The 17,787-nt window shown below is 43.0% G+C and overlaps 4 protein-coding genes across 7 annotated transcripts in view; 2 read left to right on the top strand and 2 right to left on the bottom strand.

Moving 5' to 3' along the window:
• Positions 1 to 2,375, bottom strand: part of LOC124176220 (TGF-beta receptor type-1) — a 30,982-nt gene extending 28,607 nt beyond the window's left edge. For 2 of the 4 annotated variants that reach the window (XM_046557180.1, XM_046557178.1), the window contains exon 1: positions 1,641 to 2,372. In XM_046557180.1, the coding sequence (XP_046413136.1) occupies positions 1,641 to 1,728 (88 nt within the window). In that variant the 5' untranslated portion in view covers positions 1,729 to 2,372. Of the gene's footprint in view, positions 1 to 1,640 lie in introns of all 4 variants that reach the window. The other 2 variants (XM_046557179.1, XM_046557181.1) reach the window with 2 other exon arrangements.
• A 768-nt stretch (positions 2,376 to 3,143) lies between these two features.
• Positions 3,144 to 7,002, bottom strand: LOC124176221 (UDP-glucose 6-dehydrogenase). Its single transcript, XM_046557182.1, has 6 exons — positions 6,845 to 7,002; positions 6,034 to 6,510; positions 5,598 to 5,795; positions 4,804 to 5,250; positions 4,536 to 4,691; positions 3,144 to 4,424 (listed from the first exon to the last, which is right to left on the bottom strand). Exons 2-6 carry the CDS (start codon positions 6,493 to 6,495, stop codon positions 4,248 to 4,250), a joined length of 1,440 nt encoding a protein of 479 aa, XP_046413138.1. The 5' UTR covers positions 6,496 to 6,510; positions 6,845 to 7,002; the 3' UTR covers positions 3,144 to 4,247.
• Positions 7,003 to 8,604: 1,602 nt separating this feature from the next.
• On the top strand, positions 8,605 to 11,054 carry LOC124176981 (probable deoxyhypusine synthase). The gene is made up of 7 exons (XM_046558943.1): positions 8,605 to 9,068; positions 9,164 to 9,438; positions 9,522 to 9,740; positions 10,057 to 10,249; positions 10,355 to 10,458; positions 10,542 to 10,667; positions 10,928 to 11,054. Exons 1-7 carry the CDS (start codon positions 8,972 to 8,974, stop codon positions 11,024 to 11,026), a joined length of 1,113 nt encoding a protein of 370 aa, XP_046414899.1. The 5' UTR covers positions 8,605 to 8,971; the 3' UTR covers positions 11,027 to 11,054.
• Positions 11,055 to 11,979: 925 nt separating this feature from the next.
• The window catches only part of LOC124176980 (ecdysone-induced protein 78C), a 53,732-nt gene continuing 47,924 nt past the window's right edge, over positions 11,980 to 17,787 (top strand). Inside the window, exons 1-2 of the mRNA XM_046558942.1 lie at positions 11,980 to 12,209; positions 14,672 to 14,751. Coding sequence (XP_046414898.1) covers positions 12,121 to 12,209; positions 14,672 to 14,751 — 169 coding nt within the window. The 5' untranslated portion in view covers positions 11,980 to 12,120. The remainder of the gene's footprint in view (positions 12,210 to 14,671; positions 14,752 to 17,787) is intronic.

Here is a 17,787-nt window from a genome sequence, read left to right as displayed (position 1 = left end):
GGTAAGGAACGCACGTCCGCAACTTGGCACGTTTCGATCGCCGTAAGCCCCATGATCGTGAGCCGTTGCACCCTGCGTGCCGTTCCCCTCTCTCAACACGGAGGGACGCACCTTGGCGGTCCTTGCAGGCTGCAGTTCCTTGTAGGGGATTGGAGAGGCGTAAGGAAGAAAAATAAAAGAGAAGAAAAATATTGCCACGATGGGACATGGACTGTTATTTCTATTCGGCTCGAGAATATCACCCGGTAGATTATTTGTCTTGGCCGCTGCCCGGGGCAACTCGCGAAGCATGCCATAACGACTTAACAAAACGAGTTTAATTCACGTCATTAGCGCACGCCTACATTCGGGTCCCCCTCTTTATTCATCTCTTTTACCCATTCCGACCTCGCACCGACAACTTATTACAAAGAGGCCCCACCTCACAATCAGCCCGAGGAAACGCTTATGCAGAGGATTCGGCGCGTACCTGGATCCAGCGTAAGATGGATGCTTCGCATACCGCGGAATTGTGACGAAACTGACGACAACGCGGATTATACTTATTCGTTCTTCCTGCCTTCCATGCGAGACGTTTGATGCTTCGACTCGGCGAAAACGTAGATGACCACGTGCGATGTAGGCGGAACATCGTCATCGTGATCTGTCGTCTACCTGTGACACGTTTGGACACGCAATGTAAGAACATTGATAGATTCGTGCATAGCGGCGACGACGCCACAACAAACCCTTGGACTCTCCCCGAGTGTCGTTACAATATTTGAGATTCGATTTACGATTTTTTTTTTCTTTGTCCGTGTTTGACAAGAGATCGACGAATCGGGGTAAACGGAGCTATCCTTCAGGTGATTCGTCGGTGGTGCCGCATCTCAAGGGAATTAAAAAATAATACAGTCGTTTCTCAGATTGATTGGTTTTTCGTTTTCTTTTTTACATCCGTGCCAACGCCCGCGAATATTATACTTCTCCAAAATACTCAAGGCACGTTTCAATAGCAAGATAGCGGAGGGATATCGTATGAGATTAAAAAGTAAAGGGCGATCCAGATGATAGAGCTAAAACGACAAATTGGGCCGTGTCACGTAATTGACGTACGTGTGCAATTGCATGTACATACGTATGTATATATATTGCCGGTGCAGCGATGCGATGTGCAGGGCTAGCTGACACAGTGGGATCGTGTAATCTTTATGCACGTGCATGTATATCACCCGGTCGAGTTGTTTCGGAGCAGTGTGGGGTAATCGGGTTTGCTGCTCTGCTTATTTATTGATATTAATCGTTGATAAGGATGAAAATTGAGCAATAAAACATGCATAGCGTACATCAAGATAAAGCAGATGATGCTTTTTGCGCAATATTGATTTAATTCGGTAGAGTTGCTGTGTAAACAGAAAGATGGAGAGAGAGAGAGAGAGCGAGAGATTGAGGGGGGGGGGGGGGAGGGGGAGGGAGGTGGGACATTTACGAAGGGTCGGACAACGGACGAGTGATATGTATGGCCAACTTGGCAGTTAAATCGACGTTCCTCGGTTTGTTCTTCTCCCTTGATCCGCCTAAATCGACGTCACAGTGATTCTCAAGGGTACCTATACTATATACATGGGAAGTATTGAGAAATGACGAAGTCTTTTGCATACCATTTACGAAGCATGTTTGAAGTAAACACACGAGCGCCAGCGCAACCAGCAGACCCGTCGTCTTGCACGCCGTAACACTTTTCATCATCGCTAAATAACAATAATGCACGCCACTTAACACAATCTCATCGCTCTTCTCGCTCCCTTAATAGTACAACACTTGTTCACATTTCGATCATCATAACGCCGGTTGTCATTCCTGTCGTCCACGGCGTTTGCGATACTGATACAGGTTACGTGAAATTGTTATTCACTCGTTTTTGCGAACAGTTCGCAGCCATTTTCTGCAAAATAGGCCCAGCCTAGTTTGCAAGCGTATATACTATATCAAGTCCGCATTAAGTCACCTTCGATATTTTAACGACGATCCCTTTCGCACTGGGCCACGTCCGTTTATCCCTCATGTTCATGGACCCACCACCGGTTATCTTTTGTCACGCGTATTTCAACCGAGTTTACTTACGACTTTCACATCCGAGGTAAACCTGTCGTGCAAGTGTTAAGCGGTTGTGACACGACGCCATGACACGCTCGTTGGCACGAGAGTCGAGACGTGCTACCCAGAGAGTGGCATTGACTCAAAGTTCTTTTTCTGGTGGGGGTGGACGACTGCTCGGCGAATCCGATATGATACTTTTATCCAAGACCACGAAAGTCGCCACCTATGCAACGGTGTCGCGATCCAATCTTGGATTGATGTAACAAATTAACAAAACACGCCGAAATCTTGCACTGCTCCGAAATGTAAGACAGCGTATGATCGCGAAAGTCACCAAGGTGAGTTATCAACGCTGAAAGTCCCAGAAAATCACAATCGAAACAACACCCGTCGACATCAACGCCCTCAACGGCCAAACTATGAACGATAAGATCAGCATCGCCAAGCGGTTCACCCCCACCTGCACCTAGTGTTTCCAGACCTGGAAAAAAGACCATCGACTTTGTTGACGTCGTTCGGTTGTGCGATATTAAAAAATTTGCATGATTCCGTATGCATGTCCTCTTACCTTACCGCAATGTCTTTTTTACTCGGGCGAACCAGAAAGAGATGCCGATACAGTGCCGAATGTCCAAGGTATCGACAAATTGCTCATTGCACGAAGAGCCCATAATCATCTGCATTCGTGCACGAAATCTGGACCGCAACTAAATAACCCACATGTTTTGAGTAAAAACTTCACTACCGAAGGAAAATTATTGTATAATATACCGTAAAAAATTTCGTATATTCGTTTCCAGCGAATTCATATCTACAACACTGCAAGCTGTGTCAGCAATATGATTCACGTAGATAATGGATACGCTTTAAGTATTCATTGTCGGTATATATTCATCGGCATTGATGTTGTCTTCACAAAAATCGAAAACACAATAGCAATTCTTGCTAACTATCGGAAATCGCCAGTTCAACAATGCAGTATTTATGCGGCCACGCGTTTTTGTCACCTCGGTACATTTCTAGAAGTAAAGGATGTTGTTAAAAACTGCAACGCGCGGTTGTTGTAGTTGTTTATCAAATATATTTAATATATTCTATTTGTAAACAATATATGGACTAAAAGCGTGGCAGATTTTCGATCCATCTATGATACATGATATATCATACTCACGTATACGTATACGTCATGCGGTATGAATCATTCGTATAATTCGCAATATTTGTAGCACCATTTAAACGATTATTGTGTATCCGTAAAATAATTTATTGGATTTGAAGATGTATAAGTAGTAAGACTTAATTATTCGATATCCCATCATTCTGCAATCGTCCCTTTTCAATACAAAATTCAACTCCTATACTTACTTATTTTATAATTATTGCTTTCTGCATTTCCTAATAATTTGTAAATGCGGATTCCATTAATACTTCTGATCGGAATATCACTAACCCACGCACGTACGAAAATATTACCGATGGCTCCAGTTTATTACCGTCGGAAGTGATAAAATAAACCGGCACAACGACCAGTCTGTCGGCATAACTTAAAAGAAACATAAGCTTGTTTAATAAACGTATCATTTAACCGGAATATTGGACTTATATAATATAAATACTGGGCTTAAAAACTTTATACCGGTAACTACCTTATTCCAGTTCAAACCTGTCGCTATATGTAACTCCCCGGCATTCTCACCAATATTGATAGGAAATTCAGTTTTCAGCAAGCATGCGCAGCTGGTTAAATCGTTAGAATATAATTAAAAATCCGTATTCATCAATTCGTATAGTCTGCGTAATTGGTAGCGGCAACCGAGTCTAATACTCAATGTTATACGATGATGGAGTCATGTAGTTATGAATTAAAAAAAAATCCCACCGCAGCAGGCGTCAATAATTTCGTATTACTTTGATACAGCTGCAACTCAGTTGAGGCAGTATTGGGCTGCCTATAGTTAAGGAATTTCTTTACATAAATCGTAAGGAAACGGCCTTCCCCCCACCACGAATCACGTGAAATTTCGGGATACTGCTTTGCCGCACTGTGTCACGTCTCATCAAGTTTCTTCAATTGAGTGAAAATTATGTTAAGCACCAAATCTTCAGCAAGCTCTTCACGGTTGAAAAGCCTGCAGTCAAGTTCCGTAGTGAATATATCTCGTCGCAATTCACATCTGACTTTGACTGCCCCACGATCTGGAGACAGCCGTTCTAGCCAACTTTTTACCAATAGTCTGTACGATAAAACCGATTCTTTGCAACGCGTTGTGGTCCAGTATCTTTCGCCCGTCGAATATGTACGCCGGCTTCATCATTCCGGCGTAAATCTTTTCATAGTCCAAGGCCTGTAACGTAATCGCGTTGAATCGATAAAACGCAGATCAATGTTAACGTATGTATACGTATACGTAGGTGCACACCTCCGGCAATGCAACGTCGCGAATACTAATAGTTACCATAAACTCATCCCACTCGGTGCAAAGCACAATTGCGTGAGTGTCCTTCGTCGCGGAATAAGCGTCCCTGTAGATACTGACGTGCCTCTTGATGTTCTCCGGGTGGTCGGTGACACTCGCATGAGTCAAATCCTCCATTATTTGGGACTCCTCTACCTGTATTATGTATGTATGAATTAAAGTTCACGCGCAGCCCGTAGAGGGACTTTTAGGTGAGAGCTGAAGGTAACTGAAATTGGAGAGGTATTTGCTTTTATCATTTTATCACCTTCGGATCGTATATGTGGAGCTTCGCTCCCTCGTCGAGTAATGTCTTGGCGACGTGGATCGCGGGTGACTCTCTGGTGTCCCCGGTATTCTTCTTAAATGCGAAGCCAAGCATGGCGATCTGTTTGTCGGTAACGGTGTTGAAGAGTGACTCGATCACTTTGGCGGAAAACCGGGACTTCTGGTACTCGTTCATGTCTATTACTTGCTGCCAGTACGCCGCTACCTCGGGAAGGTTGAGACACTCGCAAATATATACCAGGTTTAAAATGTCTTTCTGGAAACAGGAACCTCCGAATCCAACCGATGCCTGCAGGAACTTCGATCCTATTCGCGAATCCCAGCCAACGGCCCGTGCGACCTCGGAGACGTCCGCACCTGTCGCTTCGCATACGGCGGATAGCGAATTAATGCTAGAAATTCGTTGGGCCAGGAATGCATTTGCCGCCTATAGAGTGATAAATTCTTAGTTAGCACCAGCTGTGAGTTAGGACGGGCCGAAGGTCGTTGTATGGTATATTGCAGCGAACGCGTCGAAGGTTGCATTTTGAAATACTCAACTGTGTTTCATATCGTAAGCATAGAAGAGACGTGAACGAGGCAACGAATACGTTAAAAAATGTTGGCATACATCTGTCTACTGATAATTGTAATGTTTTCACGTTCGTTGAAGCAGATATCAGTTGCGTAGATATACGTGGATTAAACAAATCGATTCTACCACGATCACAGCTGTTCAATCAAAAAAAGTGATGGATTTTCGTGGTATTGTGGAGTTATCGCAACGTTACCAACCAGTTTCGACAATTCTGAACTCCAAGTATTCGTTGTCAATATATTTGCTCTGGGTATCCAGCGCTCGTAGACCTTGCAAAGTTCTTCTATCGCTGCGTGACCTTCGGGCGAATTCTCACCTCCGATCAATACTCGATCGGCATTCACCAGGTCGTCGATGGCTGTTCCCTCGGCCAGGAATTCCGGATTTGAGAGAATCTGAAATGCGGCGATTTCATCGAATTATAGAACTTTGCCTCCTGTGGTGCGATATTACATTTCAAGTATCGTCATGCAGTAGGAAATCTGAAATTGAAAACGTCGTAAAGCTGCGCAAGAATTGAAGTCTGTAATCAATTTTGCGTGCAGGACGTTATCTTTTACACAGATATAGCGAATCGTTCGCAGTGCCTAGAACCACTGCTGTGTCGTGTCTGAGAATGGGAGTAAAAATTACCTGATACGACACACCTGGCCTGTGATTCGCCCTGAGAATATTTAAAATACTCTCGGCAGCACGTACCGGCACCGTGCTTTTTTCAACAACTATTTTGTCCCCAGTTGCGATTTCCGCTATCATTCGAGCTGCGCTTTCGACGTACTTCAAATCGGCGGCTCTGCCTCTACCATTGCCGAAAGTTTTCGTAGGCGTATTGACGGAAATGAATATCAAATCTGCTTCCTTTATTCCCGTCTCTATATCCGTCGAAAAAAAGAGATTTTTCCCCCGACATTTGCCGACTACCTCGTCCAAACCAGGCTCGTAAATCGGCAGTTTCTCCGAATTCCACTGCGCTATTCTTTCCTTGCTCTTATCGACAACCGTCACGGTGATGTCGGAACATTTCAAGGCAATCACGCTGCAGGTGGGTCCACCGACGTACCCAGCTCCGATGCAACAGATTTTCTTTATCGCCATTTCTCTTGCTTCTTCCTGCAAGGAATCGAATATTTGTATGAATTCAAAATTTGAACCGTGACGCGTCCCCCGTATTTCGCGCCTTAATCAGCGCTTCGGATCGATATGTGTAAATAGTGCATATGAATTGTTTGTTTCGAAATCATCGAAGTACGTCAGCTGCTCGATTAGAGTTCAACTCCTCGTTTGTTTGGAACAACGTGATCCGAAATAAAAGATATTTTCCTCATCCACGGGAATGAAAATAATCAATTATTCTTAGGTTACTATTAGAGAGAGTGTTGTGATAATTTTCTGAATGAAGTTCTGCAAATTAAATATTATTTCCAGTATACGTATTTGAACTCACCGTTACTCGCCACGGTTTTAAAGACGGCGAAAAGCCCGTTTTCTATCCGATATCCAGTCGACGTTGAATAATACTATTCTACGGATTGATGCCGTCGGACGCTCAACGTCACCTAAAACCCACAACGAGTATCTCGCGGCTCCATCGACGACGTACCCCTACCCGCCGTTCTGGGGTCAGACACGTACGGTTCGCCGATACTTGGCAACGTCGCAACTTCATATCTCTTTAAGTGCGCACGCGCGCTTTCGAAGGCTTTCGCTTTACTCGGAAGACCAGAAATTTATAATTCCGCGTGAAATACCATTCGAAGCGACGCGCGATGCCTGGCCGTAAGAAAAGATTTCCTGTATTCCACAGCTGCCAAAATACTTGCGCTATTTCAAATATTTACCTACATTTGCACCAGCTTAAGCAACGTCATCGATAATCGCAGCCAATCCAGCACTGCCAAGAAGGCCTGCGTCGTAAACGATCTAACTTCTACGCGCGAACGTTCGCGCTAACAGTTGTTCATATTTGCAATTGCTTAATTCGAATGAGCCACGTGAATAAAAAACACTTTCTAGGATTTATGTGACATACGTTGCACGATTGTACAGACTTACAAAATTGGTAAGTTGCTTGACAAAATTGACACGTGCTGGTATATCACACGTATTAAATGGATACGACGTATAACATTGCGGGGACCGTAGTATAGGCTCTCTCTAAATTATTTCTCGATTACACGAACCCTCAGACGTGTAAATTGTGATCACAAAAATATTTTGCCAAGCAGATATAATATGATGTATAACGAATATATTATAGACTAGGATTACATTCTGGTATACACTATAGAGACACTACACGAAATACATTACGGTGATTAGTTTTCTATGGAATATACCTATGGTAGGTCCGATGAGCTTGGTTATGCTTCAAAGAACGATAGCCCCATCGGTGTTCTGGTTGGACTTTCCCGATTTCTTGTCTATTCTAATTTGTAGCGGAATTAAAATTCGATCCAATTCTTGAGAAATATTAAATTTCCACTTGGAGCAAGAGTAATAAAGTATAACATGAATGAATTTAATTTTGAATCCCTAAATCAACAACAAAATCGAATGAATTCTTTTCCCGTTTACTGTGCGGTGACTGTTCACTATTCCGGTATTTGTTTTATCCTTACAGTACGGGACACTTGAGTATATGTATAATCTCAGTAAATAGATTAACAAAATATCGCATAGAGAGGCGGAGCATTTCTGTATCGAGGTAACTTCTTAACTGCCTGCACCTTATTATGATAGCTAAATTATAGATAGGTATACGTTCCGATCTATCTTACATACATTGCGAATCACCCTACTTGAGATCGTAATTGAAATCCAAGATACCGCTAACGAATAGGTGAATTAAGTTAAAAATAGTTGCGTCACAGACTATGTAAAATTGTAATTATGCGAACGAACATTGTCATATAACGGCATTATTGCTGGTTGATTTAAATGAGAAGAACCTTCTCATCTTTATGTAGAAAACCTTTACAGTCTGTACAAAGTAATATCCATACATTTCAACTTGTCGTCGCTCTTATCGACGCATTCAAATTTTTTACGACCACTACAACCAAAACGTGACGTGGTTCATCATTTTGCGAGCTACGAAAGAGAGGAAGGGGTGCCGGCTTTTGTGTCGATGAAGACTCGACGTTTGAAAATATCGCGGGGCCCGATACCCCTCGCCATATATCGGCAGTTGTGCAGTGCCGGTAATAGAGATCCCATTTCTAGCCGGTAAGTGGTTCCCCGTTAGTGTCCTCAGTCCTGCTATTCGGCCGGTCGATGATTTTGTCTGCTGCTGCCTTTAAAAATTTGAGGTTATATACCCCAGCGTACATTCTATGAATTGTACCGGATACGTTTTGTGCGAAATTTTTTCATAGCTGGGCTAACCTGTATAACACGTGGATTGCCAAGTGATTCGTAATTTCGAGCTAGTCGTTAGTCAGTTCCCGTTGTCATTTACGAACATCGGTTCTGTCATAGCCACGTGTATGCGAAAACCGCAAGTAAATACTTCTGTATTAAACTCTGGGAGTTTTGGCTGTTATTGGATATTGGAATCTCAAATTGTACAAGAATGTGTGAAAATCCGAAGGACAAACTCCCTGCTGAATTGAAAGACGCAGTGCTGGTCCAGAGCGTATCCCTGCCCGCAGGTGCAGCTACAGTTAAAGGTAACGAACCTGCGCTTGAGTCTACTTGTGCAGCAAAGTAAAAGCTTGTAAATTTCATAGTGGGCAATTATCAACCTGAACAATTTCCTTCCCAGGATATGATTGGAATGCCGGTGTCGACTATCACACACTTTTCGAGAGCTACAAATTCTCAGGGTTTCAGGCTACTAACTTTGGTCTAGCTGTCGACGAAATCAACAAAATGATCAACGCAAGGAAGGTCCCGCTCGACGATGACAAGATCGACTCTATAGAGGAAGATGAATTTATAAAGAGGAAAAGCAATTGTACGATATTTCTTGGGTATACGTCTAATATGGCATCTTGTGGGATGAGAGACACTATTAGATTTTTGGTTCAACACAAAATGGTCAGTAATCCGAGTGTATGCTATTTTATACAACTATTTTCTCCATCTCCCTGTACATCAAGATAATCTCATACATCCCACAGGTTGACTGTATCGTTGCCTCGGCTGGTGGAGTCGAAGAGGATTTAATAAAATGCCTGGCACCGACTTACCTTGGGGATTTCCACCTCGAAGGCAAACGACTGAGAGAAAATGGGATTAATAGAATCGGGAATTTACTTGTTCCAAATGATAACTATTGTCTTTTCGAAGACTGGGTTACCCCAAAGCTGGATGCAATGTTGGCTGAACAGAAAGAGAAGGTAATTATGTGTGCTGCTCAGTATGTATCACGCTATCGTCTTTTACTTTGGCTTTTTGTGACACTTGAACGGATTTATTTCAGCAGTTGTAATTTTACCCTGAGGAAAATTTCACATGCATTCTTTTTCTTTTTGTCACAGCATCAGAAATCGAGGAGTTAGAAATCCCGTTTACCGTTAGGTCGAAATAATGCATGTGTGTATATTTTTTTATTTTAAATAGAAATTGCTTTTTTACTAGACCGTTCAATGGTCAATGTTTTTCTGTTCATTCGCATTCTTTGTCCTTTCAAATTCAAGAACGTTCCATTCGCAGGGTACTTTGTGGACACCCTCAAAGGTAATTACGAGACTAGGTGAAGAAATTGACAATCCAGATTCTATCTATTATTGGGCTGCCAAAAATAAGATTCCAGTCTTTAGTCCGGCATTGACTGACGGTAGCCTAGGCGACATGATGTTCTTCCATTCGTTCCGAAATCCTGGCCTAGTACTCGATATATTATCAGGTAGCTTTTTAATTAATCTGAAGATATATTCCTCGATTATCAGGTAACAATCTAACTACAAGCTTTCAATCTACCCCATTTATTCGCGTAAACTTCTCTTGGTAGATTTAAGGCGTTTGAACAGTATGGCGATGAAAGCGGTAAACAGCGGTATCATCATTCTAGGCGGGGGTGTAATCAAGCATCATATTTGCAACGCAAATCTTATGGTAATAATCTTTGCGATAGTAAGTTGTACACACATTTTTCATACCAAACTACTTTGATTACTGAATTGCTGAATTCCCTACAGCGAAATGGCGCAGACTACGCTGTCTTTTTAAACACAGCCTCCGAGTTTGACGGTAGCGATAGCGGCGCAAGGCCCGACGAAGCCGTTTCGTGGGGAAAAATCAAGAAAGACGCAACTCCTGTAAAAGTAATATTACCATTCATACTTTCTTCGTGCGATTGCGGTTATCACTGTAGAAAAACAAAAATACTATGTCGGTGGCTAAAATAATATTACGTCGCTACAGTTAACTCTGAATTAAGGCATTGAAACATTTTTCACCAGTAAAGAGGTGTTTCTTTGATCTGAAACATTTTCTCGATGTGCGCAGCAAGTAAAACGCACACAGGTTGTCTCTGTTTGATACTAACCGTTTTTTTTTTCTGTTCTATTTTCTGTCCGAACAGATATATGCCGAAGCTTCCCTCATCTTTCCACTTTTAGTCGGTGAGACATTCGCCCGTCAATTTCATTCCTCAAAAGAACGAGCTGTATCTGACGTATGATGTAATAAAGATATGTATTTTTAACCCACGCCAAATCTTTTCATGAAATAAGATAATATGCGAGTACGGTACTTTCCTCGGCGTCAAATAAACGGATATTTTTCACGAAACACGAGGATGAAGTTAGTAACGTTACTCCAACAATGCATGTTTAGGATCATCTGAAATTTGATAAACCATGACAAACAAAACATATTCATATTTTTAAAAGCCAACTCTTTGAAAGTCATTTAGAAATTGCACAGTAATGATTTTTTCCCTGACGTTTCGTTTACGTTAAGGTCGCTAACTTCAGCCTCATCCTTCCTTCTGCAAACGAAGAAAGATACTCGAAATAATTCTTAGAATAAACATTGTATCTCCATTAATACCGTCACGGGGATATTTCCGTTTCAGCATCAATTAGTTTCAAACAAACGTACAACGAACTAAAACCAAGGAACTACTGTCCTCGCAATGATACGTATTCCAAAAAGTAGGCGCTCACAAACGTACGTATGCCGTGCACAGAAGTAACACAGTTTCGTTGTTCCAATTACTTTGGTCTCCCGCGCGTGACGAGTGGGCGAAGGGGCAGGAGGGGGGTGGGGGGGGGGGGTCGTAAGGAAACGTCCCTCTACCCGTCTCCGCAACTAGTCCTAGTTCGACGGGAGCTGATAAGTTTCGGGAACTATATGTGTCAAGCGGCTCGCTGATCACCTAGTTCCGTTTTCCGCGCGTGCGTCTTCGCCACCCCCGAGTATGGGGCATGTGCAGTCGACGGGGGTGGAAAACTAGCGGTTGTCAGTTGATTCCCGTTGGCCCGCGGTCGCGGACGGGCGTGGGTGGAGCAACGAGTTGAACCCTGTAATCCGCCTCCCCGCGTTCACCCGAATTATCCGAAATACGCGTCTATATACCTGTAATATACGCCTGTATCAACTAAGCGCTCCTACGCTCATCCCCAGGGAAAAGCCCCGTCACGACGTCCACCTTGTGCGGGCAAAGTTTTTCTTCGTATCCGACGATCATCCCTGCATCACCGCCCCAGCCCCTCCCCCTCCCTAAACGAAATGCTGCCGCTGCTCCACAATTTTCGACGGGAATGAACGACGATGGACGTACAGGACGAAACCAACACCGCGTCTACAGCGAGTTCGTCACCGAGGCCGTCCAGTCCGGCTGCGGACTCCACCTTCATAAGGTACCACAGCCACCTATCCATCCGACACAAATACACCACCCCGACATTTATAGGCTCAATTACACTGCGGGTCCGTAATTCGAGTCTCTCTTGTTCGATTTTGACTACCCTGTTTGCCTGTTACTAACGTCGTGTATCTCTGTCGATGCGTACAGGCTTGGAAGGTGTGAGAGGATGATGACGACTTTTATATACATTCTTATTAATTCAACGGCAAAAGTTTCCCGTGGTTAGTGGCAATCGGTTGGATTATTAGTAGTCGGTGGAAGAGGGGTCCGATTGTATATCTTTTGATACCTTGGTTTTTGTTATATTTTCGCCAGTTTTGGTTTCCATGGTTGAATGGAGAACGATTCCGATTAACTGAACCGTGACGAGAGTGTACAGATGTGAAAAACTCGAGTTACACTATCGAATTCTCAAATCTCGCAACTGAAACCCGAACATTTGATACACTAGTTATTATGGGTGAACAGCCATAGAGTTTGTTGAAACATCACTTCGTATTCAATAACGCACCTTACAAAGTTTAAGTAGCGCTAATAGCGTCGTTTACGCTAAACTCGACTCCTGATGTATTATCGAAGTTTGAAAGTCGTACCGTTCATCTGTCTCGAGTTCAGATACGATACGCAGAAAAACTGATGATGTAAAGGATATAACAATTAGGTAGCTGTACGTATACGTATAAGTATAAGGGACAATACCGACTGCGGGGAAATAATACCTTGGGTAATTTTTCCTATCGATTCAACAAACCCGTTACATTTTTAAACACCGTCTTGCCATTCGAGGTATACACGTAGGTACGTTCAATACGTACAATACTCACATCACGGCACGCGCGCGTCGTCTTTAGAACGCAAACAATACTAAATTCTATACTTACAATCATGCAACTGTTTGTTCTTCTGTTAATTTAAATAATAGTCATTTCCGCAGATACTTCAATTTACATATGTATTACCTGTCAGCGGTTTGTTATTTGTCTAACGATGGTAATGAATTAAAACCAGCACGTTGTATTTCTTGGTTTCTTATTCCCATACTTATCCAACGTAATATGTACGTATATACGTATGTACGTATAAACCTTCTGAAAGATATTCTCAAAGTTTCAACGCGATATGTATCCACATGAAAAGTTTAGATGAAGACAAATGATTTGGGGTGCACAAATCGTGATCGTTATGAATACACATACTTTTTGCTTTGACGTTCGAACGAAGATACCTTCGCAAAAAATTGAATTTTCAACCAAACTGATTTACAACCTGCCACGCAGTACAGAAATTGTGGAGGAATTTCAGCGAACTCGGGAACTTGTATCAAGACCAAGATTTTCTCCCAGGGTCTTGGCGATTTGCAGAGCTTAATTCACGTGCATTAGTTAGGGAAATTATGTAATTCCGAAAAGCTCCTTCGCTGCTGCGCTGTATATAATAAATCCAAGTTGTCGAGATGGAACTAAAAACAGTGTTTTGAATCATTGTTAGGAGTTTTGATGCTATTTCGGACTAGATTTATTAGGAAACAATTCCACCTGAAATAACGTCATTTTACACGCGACCGAACTTTAATCGGATATCAAACTTTTTTCGTCCCAAGCTTAATGCTGTTATAACTGTTGAGCGAAGATTACTATATTTGCTTACGAGTCTTACGCTTACAGTATAACAGTGGGCTGAATGAAGCCTTCGAAACCAAATACCGAGTAAAGTCATTTTGCTATGAAAACCGGGCTAACACAGTTTTCTTTCCTCATATACTCAAGTATCGCTGCTTGCAACAAGGCTCACAAGTTGGTATCCTCCATCGGCGGAGCCTTGATCGTCTACCTATCGTACACAAACTCTCCCTTTCGTCCCTTTCGTTATTACACTACTCTGCCGGCCTACATCACCGGGTATTTTGAAATGATCTAGTTCAATCGCGATCCATCCCGTGTATAAAGTGACGACGTAACCTAGTGACTATCGATGCAGATCGGAATAGACGCGAGGATTAAAATTCTGGGGACCGCAGTTGTATACAATTTCCTTCATTTGTGAAAGATACCTCACATTGGTTCCATTGAGTGATAAATTGAGCTTCTCGGCGTTCTCTTTTTCCAATATTCTTCTCCTCTCCATGCTTCTTGTTACGTGGTATAACGGATACCACGGGATCTGAAGTTCCGCGGAATTTCGTATCCGCAGAAAGCCCGCAATGCCAATCACGAGTATAGCGGTAGAACTCGTGGTGAAGTTTGTCGTGACGACGTACTTGCTTGCTTTTCCGCGACGAACGCACAAGGATTCAGGGCAGATGAGGTTGCCGGAGTCAGAGGTAGCACGGTGCGACTTACGTGTAATTCCCTAATTCTCTACGCTCCGTTGATTCCACAACAGCCGTTTCCGTCAAGCAAATGTTGGCCGAATCGTTTCGGCAATGTAAATAATCCAGGATGCTTTTCGTTCCAGCGTGAAGAGAGAACCAGACTCGGAGGAGCCGAACAGCCCTCTCGAAGCCGCCAGCCCCGGGTCCGTCCTACGCAACAATGGTGAGTTGCCCTCAACGGTCTGGTACATAAATGTACATATTCGGTGTTCACCCTTTTATTTATTCAAGAGTTATACGAGCAACGTGACCCGCACATTGGCGAGTTACTTTTATTACATTCTTTATCGCGTGTAATACGTATATGTATGCATGCATAACGTATCCGTACACGTAATGTATATAATACCTGCAAGCCTTGAGTACACCCTCACACCGTACAAAATCATTATACCCTATACCCTCGGCATAGTTGCTACAAGAATTACTTCATTTTCATGCGATACAAGAGCGTTAATATAAGTATATTTTCACGGTTTAACGTTCGAGTGTGAGATTCGCAGCGATTTATTGTGTCAAACACGTTTCAGCGCTGCAGCAGCTGCAGTGGCAGGTGAATCACCGAATCTGTATATGGGTAAATATATGTATGCCGCACGTTGGATTGCCGCGCGAATTATACATGTTTTACACATCGATTCCATCCTTCCAGCCTGCAGCTACGAGTTAGAAAATCTATGCATACATCCTGGAGGCTAATTTCCAGTATATAAGAACAAGTTTCCTCAGGGTATATATGTATAGACTGTTGCAAAAAGGACGCCATTTCATCGGGGGGATTTCTGAAGCACGACTGTGAAACGTATTTGTACGCATAGAAATCCAGGTTTTACCTATAGAATATTAAAATACAGGTACATGTATATTATGTATATGTACGTAAATGCAGTTGCAGATAGGAGTGGGGTTCGACACTTGGAAGGATCAATATTTGGAATGGCCGATACATCGAAATTGCAAACGTGCGAAAATAAAATACCCAAAGATTAATTATTCGAAGTAGTCATTATAATCGGTATTCAACACTTTGGAAAATCAAGTTTACGAACAATTCGTCTTCCGTTATTCTACCTTCGCATGTTTAAAATTTCGATATATCGACCATTCCACGTTTTGACCCCTGTCCGCGGATACTTCTTCGTCGTTTCCGTGTTAAAAGTATAATATAGGCGATCGTGCGTAAATCGGTGAGAATAGGATGGCTCTAATGATCCCCGATAATAGCACACGGTTCCTCACATTCATCGCAGAGCTGCAGGCTGACACAATGAGAACCGCTGAAACTCGAGAGGGTATACGAGGTTCCAGCTGTAGCTGGCGCTGGATCGATTCAAAGCGGCAGCTCGCGCCCCACCCTAATACACTTTTCTCCGCGTACCTCTGCCACGAATCCCTCCACCCTCCGCACCTTCTACCTTTTGCCCTCCATCCTCTTCCGCGGATACTCACTTCTTCTCACTCACCTCGATACCCATCGTCCTCGTTCTTCCTGCCCCATGCCACCCCCCCCCCCCCCCCCCCTCCCCCCAGACTCCTTGCGGAAGTTCCTGCATTTAGATAATATCTTGAACAGAAACAATAAGTACCGCAGGGGTTACAGATCGCTTGCCGTTGGTACAGAAGACAGGGGCGCATCTATGGGGACGTTGCTCGGAGGGGACGATTGAGAAGAAAAGAATCAGCCAACAAAAAATGGGTTAGAGATAGAATTTTTTCAATATCAAGATTTTGACAATTTCAATGCGTTTGAATTAACATTGAGAATGACTGCCAGTGCTTCTTGGTTATTTCATACCCGTTAAGAGGGGTCAGTCTTTTTTTTTAAATAAGATTGAAAAGAATGTGAAACCGAAATGGGAACTGTCATTAAAGAAACGCGGCGCTGTTCATTTCTGCGATACCTACGCGAGAATCATGAGACTTATTCGCTCTATGTCTCTCCACAGTCATGGTACATATGTCGTAAGACTAACGGAACATGTGACAGAATCTTCCAACTTGAATACTATTAAATTCGTTCGTTGAATTTTTCCTATCGAATCAAACAATTACTCTGTGTATCGAGGTACGGAAACACTAACTTTCAAATAAATCGGAAACTAAATTCCTCACTTTCCAACGAACGGACGTGTGCTCGCTATATTTCACTCCGAAAACTTATAATTCAAATTATCTAAGGAAAGTTGGGATTAGACATCCCAACATTCTTGAAAGTGCGCCGCTCAAAGACATATAAGCCCCTTTAATACTGCTCCAATATCTACATCACGTGAGCCTGTCAAGACGTTGGTAGAAACTGTCCCGAAGTGAGCCTTCCTCTTTATTCGCGTCACTTTTACACCAATCTGGTATGAAAAACTCACTAACAGTGTTATCACAGTTGTAGTCGACGATAATGATTTTTGCTTCCGATCGTTGGTGTATTCGATGATAAATTTCTACGAATCAGCGCAAAGATGATGATAAAAAAAGTACGTCAAAATCTTCCTTGCGTCTGGTATTATTTAATAATGAATATTTGATGCACGATCAACATATGTGGAAGAACTGTTGCATGGCATTTAGATTGATGCAGAATCACCGGAGTCGAAAAATTTCGTCGATTTTGTACCTTGAATTTTAGTTCATAAGTCGATCTTCGATTTCACGCCCTGCGAAATTAAACGAAAACTACGGCAAATTCAATTTCATCGAAATTTGGTCACTTTTTTGTAGCGTGCACGTACCGTAATTGTACCGATATGCTATTTGGAACAACATTTTGTATTCCGAATACCGAATACTGAAATGTACGTACAGTTTTCTTCTTCATGGGGAATGCACGTGCGATTTCCTTGCAGGCTTGCGCGCATAGCGATAGACGTTCAAAGAATTAAGACGAGGATACAATAAGGCTGCAAAAGGCTGTTTGTCATTTCTCTGAACCGGTATGCGAAATGGCCGCAACTACCGCGTGTCCAAACCCTTTCGTGGTTAACTTCGCGTGCAGTACGATATACCTACGTATGTTGTACCAACGAGATGGTTATCTCTCGACTTCACCCCCTCGCCATCTCCCCTCCCCTCTCCTCTCCTCTCCTCTCCTCTCCTCTCCGCTCCTCTCGTCTCCTCTCCTCGCCATCTTCGAAACGGAACCCGAAACATGCCGAAAAACCAATATAGCAGGCCTCAGAGTCGTAGAGTGGGTTAGCGTGGGGGG

This window comes from Neodiprion fabricii, chromosome 2, assembly GCF_021155785.1.
Source record: "Neodiprion fabricii isolate iyNeoFabr1 chromosome 2, iyNeoFabr1.1, whole genome shotgun sequence".
NCBI classification, from domain to species: domain Eukaryota; kingdom Metazoa; phylum Arthropoda; class Insecta; order Hymenoptera; family Diprionidae; genus Neodiprion; species Neodiprion fabricii.
Note: the sequence above shows the minus strand (reverse complement) of the source record. Positions and strands in the feature narration are given on the sequence as shown.